General features: G+C 43.8%; 1 protein-coding gene across 3 annotated transcripts in view; it reads right to left on the bottom strand.

Annotated features, from left to right (window-relative positions):
- Positions 1 to 19,893, bottom strand: part of Nudcd3 (NudC domain containing 3) — an 83,380-nt gene that overhangs the window by 27,256 nt on the left and 36,231 nt on the right. For all 3 annotated transcript variants that reach the window (XR_005492870.2, NM_001419338.1, NM_001103362.2), the window contains exon 3: positions 8,346 to 8,478. Coding sequence is in view for 2 of the 3 variants with exons in the window: in NM_001419338.1 (NP_001406267.1) it covers positions 8,346 to 8,478 (133 nt within the window). In the remaining variant the exon portion in view is untranslated. The remainder of the gene's footprint in view (positions 1 to 8,345; positions 8,479 to 19,893) is intronic.

The raw sequence follows: 19,893 nt of genomic DNA on the forward strand, positions 1-19,893 counted from the left end.
TTTAAAGTCCCATTAATGATAGACAAATCCATCTCGTCATTCTACCTGCTCTGAAAATGTTAGTATAGAAGCTACATGTTTGCTCCAAACACAACCTTAACATATCAGCCCCTTGAGAAGGGCGTTATTTCATTTGTCAAGGCCTCAGACATACCGTGGCACATTAATCTCACCACACAGACACTGTAGGTGATTACAGTATATCATGATAGTTTAAGAGATCATAGTCATAACTACTGCAGTGTACTTGTTAAATGATCATATCTTATTACTATATACTGTTAATCTCTAATTTACCTACTTTATACATTAAACTATCATATGAATGGTACATAAAGAAAATGTAAGATATATAGAGTTTGGTGTCATCTCTGCTTTGAAACATTCCTTAAGGGGTACATCCTGACATACAGAAACACACAGAGACACAGAGACACACCACACCACAAAGATCCTCTCTCTCCATAGGGAACTCCTGAAAAAGAACAACTTAGAAAATGGGGAAGCTGAGAGAGAACAAACTCATAGAAATGTAATTTCACACTGAATCTAAACATTACGTTTTAAATATTGTTGCTTGAAACAGTCTTCCTAGATAGTCCAGCTGTCTACATCCAGAGTGTTGGTTTTACAAGCATGCACTTTTCACACCCACTAGATACTATGATGGTATTTTTCATCTAACCTTCACAAGGCCCAGCAGGCTGAGGAAGAGCACTGTCAACAAGTTCGTTAAGAAGAAGCTCTTGGGGTTGGGGATTTAGCTCAGTGGTAGAGCGCTTGCCTAGGAAGCGCAAGGCCCTGGGTTCGGTCCCCAGCTCCGAAAAAAAAAGAACCAGAAAAAAAAAAAAGAAGAAGAAGAAGCTCTTGGGCATCCTAACAGGCACTGGCATCTAGGGTTAGTACAGTACTACAAAGGTACTTTTGTGGTAATCACAAACATGCCTTCATCTTACAACTAATGCACTTTATGAAATTTAATCAAATGGAAATGCACAGATGCAAAACAAAATGTTATGGAACATAGCTTTACTACAGGAGCCACAATGACTTCAGTACAGTTTAATCATCAGCCTGCTGCTCGAAGTGGGCAAAAGCTGAGGATGAGAACTCTTGGTGCCAGGGGTAGCCACCTGAGCCAGAAGACTAAGGACAGTGAAGTGAAGTGCACCATGAAGGGGCCCTTGAGGACACAGAGATAAACAAGTGACCAGAGCTGCCCTGATGGTGCCAGATGAAAAACAGGTAGAAGTAGTAGGGGCATCAAGCAGAACTTATCATCTGTGCTAAAGTTGGGAATGCAGAATTACACACACACACACACACACACACACACACACACACACACACACACACACACACACACGAATGATTACACATGCCTCTGCTAAAGTAGACACCAAAGCAGTTATAAGATCTCACAGCACAAGAAGCACAAAGCCAGGTCAGGGACTCTCCAATGGTTACACTACACTGTGACTATTTAAGTATGCTGTACATTCAAAAATTAGGTAAATTTAAATGCAGCCCGACAGCTTTTCTATTATGAAAATTTCTTACAATAAAGTCTTTCTACTTTTTATGTTTGTTTTTTGTTAATTTTGAGACAGGGTTTCTCTATTTAGCCCTGCTGTCCTAAAATTCAGACATCAACCTGCCTCTGCCCCTCAAGGGCTGGGAGCCATCGTGCCCCGCTTCACTATCCTCCTACTTTTTCTACAGAGCAATTGCAATAAGGGACGCTGGGTAAAGCTTTCCACAGCATCAACCTCAGGAGAACGCAACCACAAGTCAAAGCCCAGGAGGGCAAGCGCCATACAATCATGTCTGGGGCCAAACAGCTATTCCAAGAGCCTCTTGGTGTGAGGTCAGAGCCAACTCAGGATGCAACCGGACCTAAACACCCACGGCCTCTGAGTGAAAACAAAGTCAGGAGACAGGTTCACTGGTTACTCAGCAATATTCAAAAATGACTTCGTGATAAAATGCTAGCATTTTCCATTCAACAGAAGTCAAAACAAGGTGACCATGAGCCTGGTTTCTGGTCCCCACTCCAGTGCCATCTCAGCAGAGTTTTCTCAGGTGAAAAACAAAACCCTGCACCTCTAAGTCTTCAGGGTACTGCAGTCTACGGTGCCATAAAATGTGAGCAACCGTGGAGTTGCCACTCCTCACCTCTGAGGTTTGCACAGGAAAGGAAGACAGTATGCTGCTCTTCTGTGCAGCAGAGAACAGGTGAGCAAAGACTCTGGTGAAGAAAAGCCTACTGAGGCAGACGAGAAGCTTCACACAGGAATCTCTCAGATTAGCCGGAAGAACCACGGTTTAAAATCTTGTACGCAAAATAAGAAACTTCCCACTTTACCCTGAAGAACATAATGTACTTGGTACACACTCCATTCATTCTCCACTACCCTTGAAAGGCCAGTATGCTGTCCTCACACTCTGCACAGAAAGGAGATGAGTGAAAACAGCTTAGGAGGCAACTCAAAGCTGAGTACGCTGGGGAGGGGCACCAGGCCTAGGCTCTGCTGCAAGGCTCCCTTCTTTAGCCCTGTCTCACACCCACAGAGCACCAAACAAACAGCTGCCAACCCAGGGCCTCTTCATCCCCAACCAGAACCAACCCTGGCTCAATCTATCAGAGCTGCTGCAGTCATAGCCACCATGATTATATCTGATGGGTGCCAGAGACAAACCAAAAATAAAATACTGCTGACAGGCAACTGTGACAGGTACATTTAGGGAAACAGTCAAGAAGAAGTGCAACTCTGAGGAAAAGCCCTTAGGCCAGTGGAACCCAAGAGACACCAAAGAAACTTATTTCATAGTTTTAAGAGAGACTCGCCAAAAACTTACAAATCCTAAGAAACTGCCAGAGCAGGACATTTTACAGTCTTAAGTAAACATACTGCAGTTAGGCACACGCTGTTCCTGTATGTCCCATCCTCCCTCCCATGAGTCTCTGTTCTAACAGCATCACTTTCAGCATCATGTCACGTGTGTGTGTGACTTTATGTATGTACATAAAATATAAGATTACAAAGAAAAAACATGTATCTGCCTCCCCAGGACTGCCTTAACCTTCTTGCTCTGATACGTTCCCGGCAAGCACACAACTGTACTTTATGGCTCTAAGACTTTCCTTGTGGTTTTCTTCCTCCACTTTCTCTGCTTCTGTGCCTCCTCCTTAGTTATGTGACAGTGCTGCCCAAGCCCTGGTGCACGCACGGTTATCTGCGGATACGGGGCCTTCAGGTGAGCGCAGGAGTGCTCCAGGTGAGTCACGGCAAGACTTACTTCTCAGGTCTGTCTGGTATGCTCTGCTGCTGCTGCTGCTGTTTTTATTTTGAGAACCCTCCATCCTGACTTCACAGGGTTTAGACGAGCTGGGACTCCCACCAGCAGTGTGTAAGAGCTCCCTTTCACTCAACGTGCTCACCAGCATTTGTTACTCTCTTAATAACTGTCCTTCTGGCTGTAATGAAATAGAATCTCAATGGCCTGCTCTTGGCTTTCTTCAGACAAGCTCTCACTATGAAGCTATGGTTATCTCGGAGTTCACAGATGCATCCACCTCTGCCTCTGCAATACTGGGATTAAAGGTGTGGCCGCCACCCTGGCTCAATGCAGTTTCGATTTGCATTTGTATGAAGGCTGGTGGAAAATATTTTTTTTTCTTTTTTCTTTTTTTCGGAGCTGGGGACCGAACCCAGGGCCTTGCGCTTCCTAGGCAAGCAAGCGCTCTACCACTGAGCTAAATCCCCAACCCGGAAAATATTTTTTTAAACATTTGTTTATTTTTATTTATATGAGTACACTGTAGCTGTCTTCAGACACACTAGAAGAGGGCATCAGATCCCATTACAGATGGTTGTGAGCCACCATGTGGTTGCTGGGAATTGAACTTGGGACCTCTGGAAGAGCAGTCAGTGCTCCTAACCGCTGAGCCATCTCTCCAGCCCTGGAGAACGTTTTTTATGATTATTAGCAATCCATGTTTAGTGCTAGTCTAAGTGACTGTCAGTGACTCAGCCTGTTTCATTAGTCCATCTACTGAGAGAACTGTTTAACTTCTTATTGTTTTAGGTTTTTTTTTTAATTCTTTGTATATTCCAGATATTAGTCTACTGTCCGTAGCATGGCTGGCAATTGCCTCCCATTCTGTAGGCTGTCTCTTCACCAAATTAGCGGCTTCCTTTGCTGTGTAGAAAGCTATACATGAGATCCTGCTTGCTAATGTTGGTCTTATTACTTCCAAGTGAAGGGAGCTCCACTCAGAAAGTTCTTGCCTGTGCCTATTTCTTGAAGTATTTTTCCTACTTTTTCCTCTAACAGTTTCATAGCTTCATACCAGGGATTTGTAAAACAAGTTTGTGATATTGTTAAGCATACCATGGAGAAATTTTATTAAGGAAAAAAAGAAAATTTCTTACCGTGTATGAGATAAGAATAGTCACAGGTAAAGCAATATCAGTAGGTGTCTCAAAATGCCAACATTAAGATTGGCAGCAGATCTGGAAAGCTCCTCGCCCCACCACAGTGCTCTAAAGAAACAAGCTAAGCCGACTTTGGGTGGGGACAGCTTTGATTCTTATCGGGCTCCTGTGAGTGTGCAGTGGTCTCTGCATGCTGGGGTAAAAAGCTAAGCCACTGAGATGGGCACTCACTCCATCTGTGCTGGGCACACACAAACCACCACTCTGCTAACCATTACTGTCTATGCAATAAAAGGGACAAATGTTCGATGCTAGCAGTCTAACTTGGTGACACCACTTGGGCCATGTGTATGACAATGTCCACAGAAGAATGAACCAGATCCAGGGTTGGTTAGTAAAAGCAGGTCTGCACCACCATTGAGATCAGAGCAAATACACGAGACACGAGTGTAAACTACACGAGTGTAAACTACACGGTGTGGCAGCCCCAAACCAGGTGCCCAGGGTGCAGGGCACGCCTCCCACTCCCAAGAGTGAACCAGCACAGTCTTCTGAGCACAGGAAAGGGGAAAAACAAGTAATTTTAAACTGAGCCTACTATGAAGCCTTTCAGAGAAACCTTAAGAGATGAGGTTCTTCCCTTGAGCATCTAAGTTCAATTCCCAGCATCCATGTTAGGTAACTTACAACTACCTTAAACTCCAGCTCCAAGGGATACAAACCCTGATACAATGCCTTCCTTCTGGCCTCTGTAAGCATCTACTCTCCCACCTGTGGGAGGGGTGCCATAGGGAAGGGCACTGTTGGGAGGTGTGGCCTTGCTGGAGTGGGTGGTCTTGTAGAGAAAGTGTGTCACTGTGGGGGAGGGCTTAGAGATCTCTTATGCTCAAACTATGCTCAGTGTGGCTCGCAGTCACTCCTCCTGGCTACGGACCAAGATGTAGAGCTCTCAGCTTCTTCTCCATCACCACGGCTGCCTGCATGCTACCATGCTTAGTGCCATGATGATAATGGACTGAGCCTCTGAACCTGTAAGCCAGCCCCAACTAAATGTTGTCTTTGTAAGACTTGCCTTGGTCATGATGTCTCTTCACAGCAACTAAGCCTTAACTATGACAATACACACACATAAACACAAAGATAATATATAATTTGAAATAAAATTTTAAAATTTAAATAGTTTATCAAATTTATTTTGTATCACAGGATATATATTCATGTATATGCATGTGAGTGACTCTGTGTGTGTGTGTGTGTGTGTGTGTGTGTGTGTGTGTGTGTGTGTGTGTGTGTGTGTGTGTGTGTATGTTTTCCAGAGATTGATGCTGGGTATCTTCCTCTATCTTGCTCACTTGTTTTGTGACATGGCCTCTTATTGAAGCTGGAGCGTTGATACAACTATGCTGGCTAACTGGTAAATCCTCAGGATCCTTCTGGTTCTGCCACCCTAGCTCTGGAACTACAAGCAAACAATCTGGCTTAAGTCTTTGTATGTATGTACTAGGGATCTGAACTCAGGTCCTCATGCTCAGGGAGCAAACACTTTATCAACTGAGAGATCTCCGCCAGCCCTTAAATTTGTTTATAATTTATTGGTGCTCTTACCACAAAATGAGTTGGAAGACAAAACCTGACCCACTAGCACCGAGGAAGATGCTAAGCAGGCAACTCGGGAAAGGCGATCAGCACCTGCCCCAACCACCAAATCAGACAAAGGTGAACTGAGCTTTGTAGAAGGTCGCTATGTGGGTGGAGGGAGACAGCTAATTTGTCCCGATGTCAGAGCAAACCGTCCCCTAAAAAACAAGTATAACTCAGCTTCCATGTTACATGTTCCACACAACCCCGCCTTCCATTAAGTCAGGAATTTAAAGAGGTCTAAGCCTAGATACATCTAAACCAAAGCACGGCTTTGCCCTTTTAGTTATCCAGCACTCTTCTACTCAATAGGTATCTAAGTATTTGCTTCTGCATTTTATGTATGGGTACTTTGTCTGCATGTACATCTGCCCACCACAAGACAGCATTAGACGTGGTGAGTGCCACGTGAGTGTTGGGAATTGAACTCAGGACCACTGGAAAGCAGTACTTTTAATCACTGAACCATCTCTCCAGCGCCCTCATTAGGTATCTAAAAGCCTGTTTGGGTCTAACAGGGGAGTCAACTCTGGGTAATTTAGTCATCTCTGTCAGCCTTAATTTCTCATCTATGAAACACAGGATTGTTTTGTATATTTAAGGTTCTCTTGAAATTTAAAATAAGGAAGGATTCTGACACGTCAAACTTCATTATAATGTGGATTCAACTTCCATTATATCCTATTTGAATCTGTTCCTTGAGATTATGTTAAGCGAATCCTGCTTATTTATAACAATCTATGATGTTATTTCTACCAAAGTTTCCTAAGTAAACCTCTGTATCCCTACAAAAAATTAGGTCCTAAATAGAAGTTTCAGAAATCAGCCCAAGTTGGTAATGTCACAGCTCTACATAGCTGACACAGCTCCTGCCCTGTGGAGGAGCCACAGGACACAGGCAAGACAGTACCTTGGTCACTGTAGCCTAGATTTATATGCGTGTGGTAATGGCCATCCATGCGCATGGAGGTCAGGAAAAGGCCCCGTGTCCCACCGTACCACTCTTCGCCTTATTCCTTAGGAGCAGGACCTCTCACTAATCTCATACCTGGCACAGCTTGGGAGGCTGGGGGCAGGTGATTATAGGGAGGATTTATATCTGAAGAAGAGAATAAGCTCTGTTGTGCCAACAGGTGGAGAAAATGTATACGTCATAGAATCTGTGCCTAAGAAAGTGAGCTATCCTTCCATGAGCACGCTGAAGGGTCAGGTCTGGCCAATGAGTCTGAGCACTGAGAGGTAGGTACATTAGGAAATGCCAAATCTGGACCTCACAGAAATGGGATGCTCTCTGGTGACCTCTAGCCAACAGCAGCAACAAGGCCTGTGGACAGGAAAGCCTGCTTAACACATATCTGTGTGAGCTCAGCAACCACATAGACAGGAACAGTAAGGAATGCCTGTCCTGTTTTCCTGTGTTGTCATCTCACTGTCTTTGGAAAGTTTCTGCATCTAAGAACACTCATACAAATCCATACTGTTCTTCTCTATCCCCTGACCCAAGATTAAACTTCAGTATTCATTTACCTCCAAAGTCCACAAAAGGGCTCTGCTGCCCCATTCCGTACTGAGCACTGGGCCTCATACCAGTAAACAGACATGACAGTCATCATGCAAGGCACCTTAGCCCTCACTGTAAAGTCAGCTAACTGGAGCTTTCTTAGGGATGCTGAAGGTAGACTTTGCTAAGATTGTGCCTGGATCTGCTCTTGAAAACCAAGAGACTAGCTGACTACAGTAAGGCCAAAAGAATGCCTGAGCCCGGGGCTGGAGAAATGGCTCAGTGGTTAAGAGCACCGACTGCTCTTCCAGAGGTCCTGAGTTCAAGTCCCAGCAACCACATGGTGGCTCACAACCATCTGTAATGAGATCTGATGCCCTCCTCTGGTGTGTCTGAAGACAGCTACAGTGTACTTACATATAATAAATGAATAAAATCTAAAAAAAAAAAAAAAAAAAAAATTGATTTATAAAAAAAAAAAAAGAATGCCTGAGCCCTAACTATGAGGCGGGGACATCAAACGTGAGCTTTCCTCCAGATTATGGCTGTGCTGACTAAGACTAGGACTCACTGTCCCCAGGGACACTTGAAGACCAGGTGAAAAGGCTCACAGGCAGAAGCAAAGGCCAAGCACAGCAAAGGCAATCACTCGCTGGGGACAAGATCCAGAAAGCCAATCCTAACTCTCTTGTAAGGAGTCTACCAGCTCTGCCTGGAGAGAGACTGGCAAAATGGCTGCAGTAAGGCCCCTGCCCACAAACTGTTACCTGCTTCCCCTTCACCACATGCTTGGGCACTGGCACCCTGACCTCCAGGTCAGTGTAGTCTTGCGACCAGGTATAGTTCTCACGAATGGCACCATTGTAACTGTCAGGATTTTTCTGGAACTGCTCCTGGATCCTGAGAAAGAACAAGAAAATTGAGATGCACCAGACAACTCCCGGAGCAGCTTTACACGTGTTAGTCCTATGTACTGAGGAAATTGCACATGTGTGTGTCCACCATGCATGCATGTACACACATACACACACACACACACACACACACACACACTTGTTTTCTACATCTATTAAAGTCTCTTTTGGGGCAATTTTCTTTGTGACACTCATGTGGTCTCCCAGGAAATCACAGTTCTGCTTGTCAGTTCAGAACCAGTCCTGTTAAGCAGACAAACACCTTGGTTAAGAAAATGCCTGGCTCATGAGCACTGGGTGAACCTGATGAACTGCTAAGAGAAACTTATCCTTTCAAAATAGGCAAAACACCCTATCCTGCAGCTGTTTGACTTCACTCCTAACCCAACACTAAGCCTCTCTTTCCTGCTAGTAAGTAAATCAAAGCCACAAGGACTGTGTTAAAACTGCACATCATTAGTAAGAGGTAAGCAATTCATCTAATGAGATGGCCTTAAAGGAAAAACAGAACCTAGTCAACCAAATCCTATTACATACCTGCATTACAAACCTAGCACAGGTACAAAAAGACCTAGCCAGAAAGCAGATGTTGAAGATAAGATACAAAGCCTGTCACAAAATTTAGCTATGTTAAATCAAATAAATGCCTCATAAAGATGAGTCCAAACTTACAAGTCCACTAAGTAAATTGAGGATCTAATTCACAGATAAAAACTTCTGTCTAGAGGAACAAGCAGAATATTCTCAAGAAGGGGTGGCTTGGCCGTCCTCTTCAGAGTCTGCTCCAACAGCAGCAGACTACCTGAGGACGGCAGGGAGCCCCACACACTGTAAGGTGTGCTTGTGCGTCTGCTCATTCCAGAAAGCACAAAGTTGCAAGTGACTACATTTGTCTTGACACAGAAACAAGACCGGGATTGGAGAAAGAGTGACTAAAGAGGACATGGTTTTCTCACTTAAGTTTGAAGAATATCTTGGAGCTGGAAAGATGGCTCAGTGGTTAAAGGGCAATGGCTGCTCTCCCAGAGGACCTGGGTTCAATTACCAGCACCAACATGGCAGCTCACAACTGCCTATAACAACAGTTCCAGGGGATTTAACAGCCTCACACAGATATATATGCAGGAAAACACCAATGCACATAGAATAAAAATAAAGAAATCATTAAAAAAAATAATTTTACCCATGGTATGCATACTTTTGTGTCTGTGTATATATGAGAGACAGGGTCTCCAAAACAGTTTGAAATCTCAGGGCTGGATAAGAGAATGCTGCTGAGGGTAACTTGTGTCCTACCAAATGATATCCTTGAGTCTTAACTCCTGAAGTCTAAAAAGTGATTCAGTTATAATCAGATCAATTAAGGTGGGCCCTCACCCACAATGACCATTGTTCTTCAAGTGGAGAGTTTAGACACAGACAAGAAACGATGTAAAGGCAGCCATGAAGAACAGGCAGAGACTAGAAGGATGAAACAAGATCTGTGGGCTTTTGTCCAAGGTTAGAAGGGGCTGGAGGATCCTTCTCCCCTACAGCTTCAGGAGTGAGAGCCGGCCCACACATGATCTCAGATCTCCCTTGTTTAGCTTTGATGTGGCTGCACAGGCAAGGTGGCTAAGGAAATTTGCTTCTGTCAGAGGTCAGCACTCAGGCTGGAGAGATGGCTCAGCGGTTAAGAGCACTGACTGCTCTTCCAGAGGTCCTGAGTTCAAATCCCAGCAACCACATGGTGGCTCACAACCATCTCTAATGAGATCTGATGCCCCCTTCTGGTGTGCCTGAAGACAGCGACAATGTACTTAAATACATGAAATAAATAAATCTTTAAAAAAAAAAAAACCAAACAAACAAACAACTTCAGCACTCAATATTGTGAAGATCAGGTACTGACCAATCAGCACGGACATAAACTCGAGACTGAGGAGAGGCACTGTGCAGCACAGGAAACAGACAGGAACTGAGAGCCACAAAGGACACCTGGCTTGATGACTTGACAAAACAGAGCAAGATGGAGGCACCAAAACAAGGAAAACATAGAACATATCTAGCATTTCATTTAGACTATGGTATGGGAAAGCCTTTCAACACAACAACCAAATGTAAGGGGTTAAAAAGAACACACAACTTCTATGTATTGTATTGCTTCTGCTTTTAGGAAGAGATATGAGCATACATGCATAAGCAGGTTTGATTTTCGTGATAAGGGGGGGAGGTCTTTGCTCTTTGCTTCCTTAGGTAATATCCAAATTCCCTATAATATGCAAACATTTTAGCCAAGAGAATAGCAACTACTTATACGAGCACAGGCAGGAGCAACGATGTACCTGTGCCCCCTGGGTCCAATGCAGTAGCCTCAGCCCAACCCCTAAAGTCCTCTGGAATGGAGTACAAGGAAACAAGCACAGCAAACAGTGCTGGCCAGCCAGTCACCAAGCTTCCACCAGGTCCTCCCACATGAACCCCATTGATAGTGCTAGGCTCACACGTGACATGGGCATACATGAATATGGAGTGGTATCTATGAAAATTAAAACAGCATAACAGTGGCTACCCTTACAGCTGGGAAGTAAGGAGAAAGAGATCCCTCTCCACTGACAGCCCTACCAATATTACCAGGTTAAAATAGACAAAACTATGAAAACATGGGCTAGAGAGGGATGGGTCAATGGTTAAGAGGACTTCTCGCTCTTGCAGAGGAACTGGTGCCATATGGTGGTTCATAACCACCTGTGACCCCAGTTCTATGGCATCCAACTTGCTCTTCTGGTTTCTGCAAATACATGGTGCATTTACATACACAAAGGCAAAATACTAATACACATAAAATATTTTTAAAACAATATGAAAATATAAATAAATTTACCTTTCCCCATGAAATTAAAACCAAGGACTAGAGAGAAGGCTCAGTGGTTAAAGCACTGGCTGTTCTTCCAGAGGTCCTGAGTTCAAATCCCAGCAACCACATGGTGGCTCACAACCATCTGCAATAGGAGCCCATGACCTCTTCTGGTGTGTCTGAAGACAACTATAGTGTATTTATATATAATTAATTAATTAATTAATAAATCTTAAAAACAAAGAGAGAGAGAGAGAAATTAAAACCAAAATGGCCCTAGCACTTGACAGAGATCAGCGACTAGTACAAGGAAGAGAAGCCTGGACCCAGGAGAAGGCCTTGGACAGCTACTCTAGCACACATATCAGTCCTCACACAAACATCGGCATGGCTTACGAACTCGACTCTTCGGGGAGAAGGCTGCCAGTCTCTGCCTGACCCCCTATCAGGTCCCCAAGCCCTGCATCCCCATTAGGGGCTCTCTATTTGTTGCCTGGGACCTGCTGGTCTATCCTCCTACCATGTCCTTCCAGCACAGACCCCAGGTCCCCTAGCATGGGCCTCAGAGCAGGCAGGAAAATTGCTCCTAAAACAGCCCTAGCAGGTTGCTGGTTGCTTTTTATAGCACTCTGAATCCACATTCTCTTTAAATAAAGTTGATTATTTCTAGCCAACAGTATGTAAAAATGTGTCCTGTCAAGTGCAGGTGGCTCTGAGCCCCACCCAGCAAATCCAAGGCCACCCCTGCAGCTGTGGGCCTGCAGCAGGAGGCGGGGGAGGAGGGCTGAGCAGCAGAGCTTCAGCAGCAGGGTGGGAGTGAGACAGTGAGTCAGCAACCAAGTCTCACTGCAGCTCCCACTCTGTTCCTGATGAGCACGGGACAAGAAGACTCTTGACAAAGTAAAAGGGAACACAACTCCACATCCTGCTGGGCACTTCAGGCCACAAGCTCTAAGTCTCCTTGAAGACACAACAATTTTGACTGCTGAACAATTCCCAGCAGGCCTAGGCACTACAAAGTGGGGCAAGCCAGGAAACCAGAATCACCTGCAGTAAGTGAATGTGGCTGGTATTGTCCCGAGGAACCATCCCTGCCTCGGGGAATAGGAACAAGACTCATGCCTGGGCAGGAACCCAACCTACTTTGTCACTCAAACCAAAAGGACCTCTCTCCGTTTGCTGTTTGTCAATGATAGGGGCTGAACCCTCACTGAACTAACCTCAAGTTTGTTTCTAAAAAACCAAAGGTTCAGAGACAATTTGGGGTCTCGAATAGTTAGTAGAACATATGATAAAAGGTAAGGAAACTAAATCCTTAACCTAAAGGATTTGTACAAGACAGAATTCCAAACTCAACGAGTTATACCCACTGCCCTCATTTCTTTCCCAAGAAAGGATGAATACGGTAGGCATTTGCTACATGCTGGGAGGGAGCTGGTGGACTGGCTTCCCAAGGTCACACCAGAGCGTAGGTGGAGCTCAGAGATGCTAGGATTCCCTCTCCTCAAGTGAGCAGAGCCATTCCTTTGCTCCTCTTGAAATCAATACTGTCCACCCTATAAACATTTACCATGATCTTGCGTAATGTGAGGAAGGGTCATTGACACTACACTTGGGTGGCAATGCCCACCATCCTTGCCAACCCCAGTCAACCCAGACACCAGTGAATCGTACCTCTGTGTACCCATTTGGTCGTGAGAAGAGGGACCATATGTATGTGTTATGGTCTGAAAACCTTCCAAAATTCATGTGTCCAGTCGCCATGACAGCTTCAGAAAGTGGGGCTTAGAAAAGCTGGTGAAAGGAATGCAGCCCCATGAATGTGATGATTAATGTCCTTATTAAAAGGCCTTTAAAGAGACCCCTTGTTCCTTCACCATGTGAAGACATAGAAAACATTGAATGTGAGGAGCATGCACACCAAACACTGAACCTGCCAATGACTGGATAGTAAACTTCCAGCATCTGAAACTCAGAAAGACTCTTGCTGTTATAAGGCACCCAGTCTATGGCAGCCCAAATAGGCTGAGACAAGCGGATGTGCACACCCACGCACAGTGCCGATGTGGTATGTGTATATGTACATATGTGGGGCACATCTGCGGGTGGACATGCCAATTGTATGAGGCAGTAAGCAGAAGGTAGTCTGTCTGTCTGTCTGTCTGTCTCTCCCTCCCTCCTCCCCCCTCCCCTACCCCACCCCCACCGCCCCATCAAGCCAGTGTGACCATGTGGACCTCAACAACTTTCTGGGCTGTGACTTAGCAAGGTATTCAAGATATTCAGTTTGTCATTAAATCCTCATAGCCTATTCTCCTCCTATAAAGGATTCTTCCTTCTCTTGTCAACTCCTCCCTGGCAGTGCTCACTTTCAACCTAGGATTTGCCTAAGTCCTTTCCAACTGGTGGAGATCCAGTAACTTTCCTTCTGGGTTCTTTATTGCTGACACTTTATAAAACAGACACAGTTAGGAAAATGGCTCACTGTCCTGCTCCAGAGCCCTGACACTCTTGACCTGCCAGGCTCTAATCCTGTGTGAAAGCCCTTCCCTTCTAGAGGATCTGTGTTCAATTCCCAACACCCACAAATTGTCTATAACTCTAGTTTCAGGGAATCTGATAACCTCCTCTAGCCTCCACAGGCATCAGGCATACAAGTATTGCACAGACATATGTGGTAAAACCCCCATACATGTAAAATAAAAACAGGTTTTAAAAAAGAAGAAAAGAGCGTGCTGGACTCCTTTTCAGACGTTTCAGAAAAATGGACTATTCTGAGCAATCCAGAAGATGATCTACAATAGGAGTAGTTTAGGTTTCGAATAAGTGAGTTTATTAAATTTATAGCAACTCAAAGTAAAGGGAAAAATAAAAGAAATAGATGGACAGATTGATAGACAAACAGAAAAACAGCATCAAATCAGACCCTCAAACACCCAGCAGAAATTAACTGGGAACTCCTATTAAAGGCAGCTACCTGGAGCTCACAATAGAGACTTGGGCAAAACAGAATGAGGCTTCCAAATAAAAGACCAAATAATAACAGGAAAATACTGTCATCAAGTCAGAGGCTTGCAAACATCCAGCAGTCACCGAGGAAGCCAATCAAAGCAGCCTGATAGAGCTCCCCATCAGGAAGAGCAGGCAGAGCAGAGTGTCCTGTTGGGTGAGGTTTCCAAGTAAAAGAACAGACATCAAGGTTGGGCTCACACAACGCTGATAGAAACTGATGAGGAAGCTGAGGCACAGTCAGATGGAGTTCCTAACTGACTTTTCTCTCACGACTGACTGTCTAGTTTCTCCCTTCCACAGGAGGCACTTTTGTGTCATGGAATAAAGAACAGAAACATTTGTCAGCAACACTTCACCTTCTATATATTCATGAGATGGCAATGTTTCTACTCCTGGGCTGTTTTGCTAATTTTTCTCTCTCTGTCTCAAAGTTAGGGGAGCCAGTCAGTAAGACTCTTCTTGGAGGATACCATACATAAAAATATTGGGTCTGAATCAGAGGGTAGCAACACCATTTCTAAAACCAGTTTCATGGATGCTCAAACAACACATGACAATTTCCAATATAATGTAGGTTAGATTTGCTGAAAGCCACTAGTAATCTTAATGACAGAATATAACTCATTCTAAAATCCACTAACAAATGTTCTGTAGGAACTGTAATTAATAAAGTCTAGATAATAAAGAAGGTAAAGCAAGAAAACCATTACCTTGTGGTCAGTGATGACAGACAGTCTGCACAGTTACGCATGGGCAGAAGGCACCGGCCAGCCCAGAACACCTGCCCAGTGTCTGTGAGTTGACTGGATGCCACTGTTGCCTGAGAGAGCCTCACCCGGTAGGCACTCCCGTTTCCAAATACAAAGTGTTAAGTTAATGGCAACCTGCATGTCTCAGGAAATACGGAAGCAGGAAGAATGAGAGGAGCAGAGGCATGGTCACTAGTACCAGCAGCACAGCCAGCCATTCCAGGGCCTGGGAACTAAACTGAGCAATGCTCCGTGATCCTCTGACAAATAAGTAGATGGGATAAAAATAGGGACAGGAAATTGTGAAGCTTAGGAGACCTATGAATAAAACTTAATGGATAATGCTAGTGTGAAAAACTAAAACAAAACTACATTTTTGAGACAATCATTAACAGCTGGGTATCTATTTCTAAGAAATTATTAATACACAAAATATTAAAAAGCTATGATAAATACAAATTCTGATTTTTACCAAAATACTTAATTACTTAATTGTTGAAATTGAATGGTGTCTGGGAACCATTCTATCCAAAACAAATGAACAAATATACGTGGAGTGGCAGGTGAAGGGAGAAAGATGCCACAGGGCCTGTGACACACTGCTGAAGCGATGAAGTTAGGTACAGGTTTCATGAGTGTTTATTACGCTATCTCTTCCTTTCTGTACAACTGCAGCTCTGAAGAATTTGGGGGGGAGAGAACTAGTGTGTCAACACTGTCAAGTCCAACCTTAAGAGAGAATGCTACGTCTCTCAGGTGACTGCCCTACTTCACCCTCACTAGCAATACAGAGCAATGCTACAAAATCCACAGCATCCATCTCATACACTAGACTATAAAAATCTTACAGATTACAATAAGCAAAAGCAGCTTCCCAACATAATCCTAATTCATACTTGCCTGCAGAACAGTTCATCATATGCTTCCTGACTGATTAACCTTCTATAAAATCCTGGTTATCTTTGCTGTTTTGTCATTTCCTTGCTTTATATATCTCTCTATACTTTGATAAAGATTCACTGACAGCTTCAAACTTTATAAACACCTTTTCCTAGTTTGTAAGTTGCATTCATATTACAAAATGTGTGAATACAACTCTTCATTTTAATATAATCAAATTAGTTTTAATTTAATATAATAATACATTATTATATAATTTTAATAAAATCATTTAATGCCATCATACATGTGCACCTGCATTCACATACACACAAGAACATGCATGTGTGTAAATACACATCACATACACATTGTTTAAAAACCAACTCTGCCTTTGTTGACCTGTGTGGTTCTATCTTTAGCCTAGCTAAGCTCATTTTATAGCTAGAGTTAAAAACAATCAAACAAACAAAACTACATGACCCTATACTTACCTAAAATAAATCAAGCAACATGTGTGTAATCACTCATGATATACCCACAAATACTTCAGTAAGACATGCAAATCTGGAGAATATATTTCATAACATACATCAGTTGATCAGTCAATATCAACAAAATTAATATAGTACAAAACTATTTTAATTAAAAATAAGAACTACATAGTGACAGCTGTTCTTATTTTACCAAGGGAAGAGGCTCTTCAATTTTTAAAGTGCATATAAACATATTTTTAAGTATTAGACAGTCAATTCCCCCTAAATACTCACTCTAAATTATATGAGCACATCAGTCTGATACAACTTTTTTCCCCTATGCATGCAAAATCAGAAACATTCAGTCTACTTTTCTACTTCAGTTCCCTCAAAAAAAAAAAAAAAAAAAAGTCCCAAATGAGAAATGATTAAGCCAAACTCCCATCATGAGTCAAGCCTATGAGTACCCCATGTCGTTTCTCAGAAATAGCCTCAGATGTGGGCTAGCACAATGGTTCAGTCAGGATAGGTGTTTGCCTTATGAGCCTGATGACCTGTCAATCTCCCGCAGGAAACACACACAATAATAATGACTATACTCTGAAGGTGTTCAGAAGTGGGACTGGAGATGGGTCTCAGCAGATGGTTAGGAACACTGGCTGTTCTTGCAGATACCCTGGGTTTGATTCCCAGCACCCACATGACACTGTCTGTAACGCCAGTCCCAAGGGATCCAACGCCCTCTTCTGCCCTCCATGTCACATTTCTCACTGTGACTTCAAGTCATGGCTAGAGTTAGGAAGTGTGAAAACCAATCACCCAGAGCTGCAATTCCTGCCACACTGTGGCATGCACACAGGCAATGTGCAGTCACACAAGCAAGCAAACACAAATAAAGTGTCTTTAAACTTTTAAAATGTCATTAACAGCAGAAGACCCAAGAGGTTCAGGTATCTGTTCTACTCCTTCAACATGAGAAGGAAACTACAATCGAACCCAACTACCTTCACCGCCACCCCCTAATTTCATCACAGCATTCTTCCCACACAAGAACATGGCCTGTTCTCAAAATCTCCACCCCAGACAACACACAGTTTTCCAGAGCCACCAACACTACAGTGGGTAGCACCCTCCCACAGCTGTGAATTCTCCCCCGCAAACCATAACCTTTTGGGTTTCACTAATTCTGCACTATTCCCCGCCCAGTCCTAACCCAGATCTCAGCCTCAGTGTAAGAGTTATGGCAAGAAGACCACAGTCTTCAGACACTACTGGAGAATACATACTCTAGAACAGAGCAGAATGAAGTGGAGGTATGAAGACACACCACAGACGTCACTGCCACTGCACGTATGGGTGTATCGGGGTCTCTGAAACACGCATTCCTCACTGTTAACTGCAGATCACCAACATAGCAGGAAAGTACAATAACCTACCACACGGAACTGCAGTTCCTGAGACACCATGGCAGTGTGTAGGGTAAAGCACACACCAGAGATCATCTCCTGGTCAGTGGATAGATGAACGGCAACTACAAACAGTAAGCCAAAGTCCTAGAGCAACGAAGAGCACAGTGAGCAAGTGGCCCCAGGCCACCACACAAGATCCAGGAAATAAGGGCTCATATCCACAGCAACATGAAAGAGAAGACACTGGATCCTGCTGGCCACCAACCTGCCCGTGGCAAGCTACTCTGCAAAGGCACTCTGCACAGTCTGCAGGCTGTGTGTCCTGTCTGTGCTGTGTTGATCTGCTCAGCTGCACTCCACAGTGCCACCTGTTGGCATGAGTGCAGTGGCCTCTCGCCCCTTCTGAGAGTCTTCTATTTCTCTACAAAAAGCTGCTGGGACTTTAGTGGAGAGATACCAGTGGAGGTTGAGAAGGCACAGTAATTTCAGATAAAAGGGATAACAATACCATCTAGTGCTTATAAACACAAACTTGGGCCAAAACCCCAGTCCTGCCACTGGCCGACAGTTTGACCTTGTACTGTTTATCTGGTTCTCTAGGCCTAGGTGTGTTCATCAGTAAAATAGGAGAAAACAGCAAACATTTTCACTGCAGAAGCAGTGCAGGGCTCACATGCATCTAACATTCTGCACACTTTCCTGGGGTCTAAACCAGTCCAACCACTACTCGAATCTAAGCAGATGCCCTGACCTCTACTGTTCTTAGCAATATGTCATAGCCTCATGGTGACAAATGGGCTTTCCTGTAACTATTTTAACTGGCCACCTCAAGTGCAACCAACACACGGCCTGGTGACAAGGCACACAGGAGCATTCAAGTCAGCTAGTTTAAAGCTCTGCAAACTGTACTTTTCCATTCATTACTTACATGCTGCCAGGAAATTTTAGCACTGAACAGAATGAAGACAGGCTGGAGAAACAGTCCTACTATTTATAAAGCCCCAAGTTAGCCAATTTGGTTGTCTTTTGCATATAAATGGGATAAGATCCTCCAGCAGCCTGTACCCACAGGATTGGAATGCTGGTGGGAAAGCCCAAAACCCAGACCACAGGGTTCTTCAAACACCTGGGCCCTGGCGAGGCTTGCCTTGCTGGTTTACATCTGACGTTATAAGCTACTGGACAGACAGATTGTCTTAACTCACTGTGAACTTAACAGTCAACTGTGATCACATCCCTAAAACAGAACTTCAGAGGAGGAGAATCATTGATCAATGTAGATTGCTGATAAATATACAAATTAGTACAGTTACTACCTTTTCAATGAGTCCATCAAACATGGTTATATAAAGCAAAGCTGTGGGCATGCACACCTTTGATCCCAGCACCAGGAGGCAGAGACAAGTGATCTCTAAGTTTGAGGCCAGCCTGATCTACAGGACAATCAGGACTAAACAGAAAAACCCTGTCTCAAAAAACCACACCAACCAACCAAACGAACAAATTATACAATTTAACCAAAATAAATCAATTAAGTAAAAAAAGCAATGTTTCAGAAACCGGCCTGGCGTCTGGCAATATTTATGATGTTTTTTGAGAGTTCTATGTAGTGAATTACATGGAATCTTTCAATAAACAGCCAGTAATGAAACAAATGTCAGAAAGTCAGCTTTGACAAGAGTGTTTACATTTATGCTGCTGACAAAAAGCAATTAGTTCTTGGCTTAGAAAGAGTGTTTAACAAGGAGACAGTTTGCTGTAGGGCTATTTCATCCCCTGAGAACAGACCTGTTGTGAGTGAATCTGAAAGTCCATCTGTCAATGCCCCAAGTGGGATGATAGTCCCAGCCAGTTCAACAGCCACGACCTTAACTACCAGAGCCAAAGCAAAACCTCTAGAAACCTTTAACAGGCTCCTTAACTGGCAGACTGAATGGCCCTCCCTAATACAGAAGAGACTATAGTAAGAGGTTTCTCTAGAGCCTCTGCACATTTGCATCTGCTATGGTTTTAATATCCCCTCTAAAACTCAGAGAGTGT

Source organism: Rattus norvegicus, chromosome 14 (genome assembly GCF_036323735.1).
Source record: "Rattus norvegicus strain BN/NHsdMcwi chromosome 14, GRCr8, whole genome shotgun sequence".
Lineage (NCBI taxonomy): Eukaryota > Metazoa > Chordata > Mammalia > Rodentia > Muridae > Rattus > Rattus norvegicus.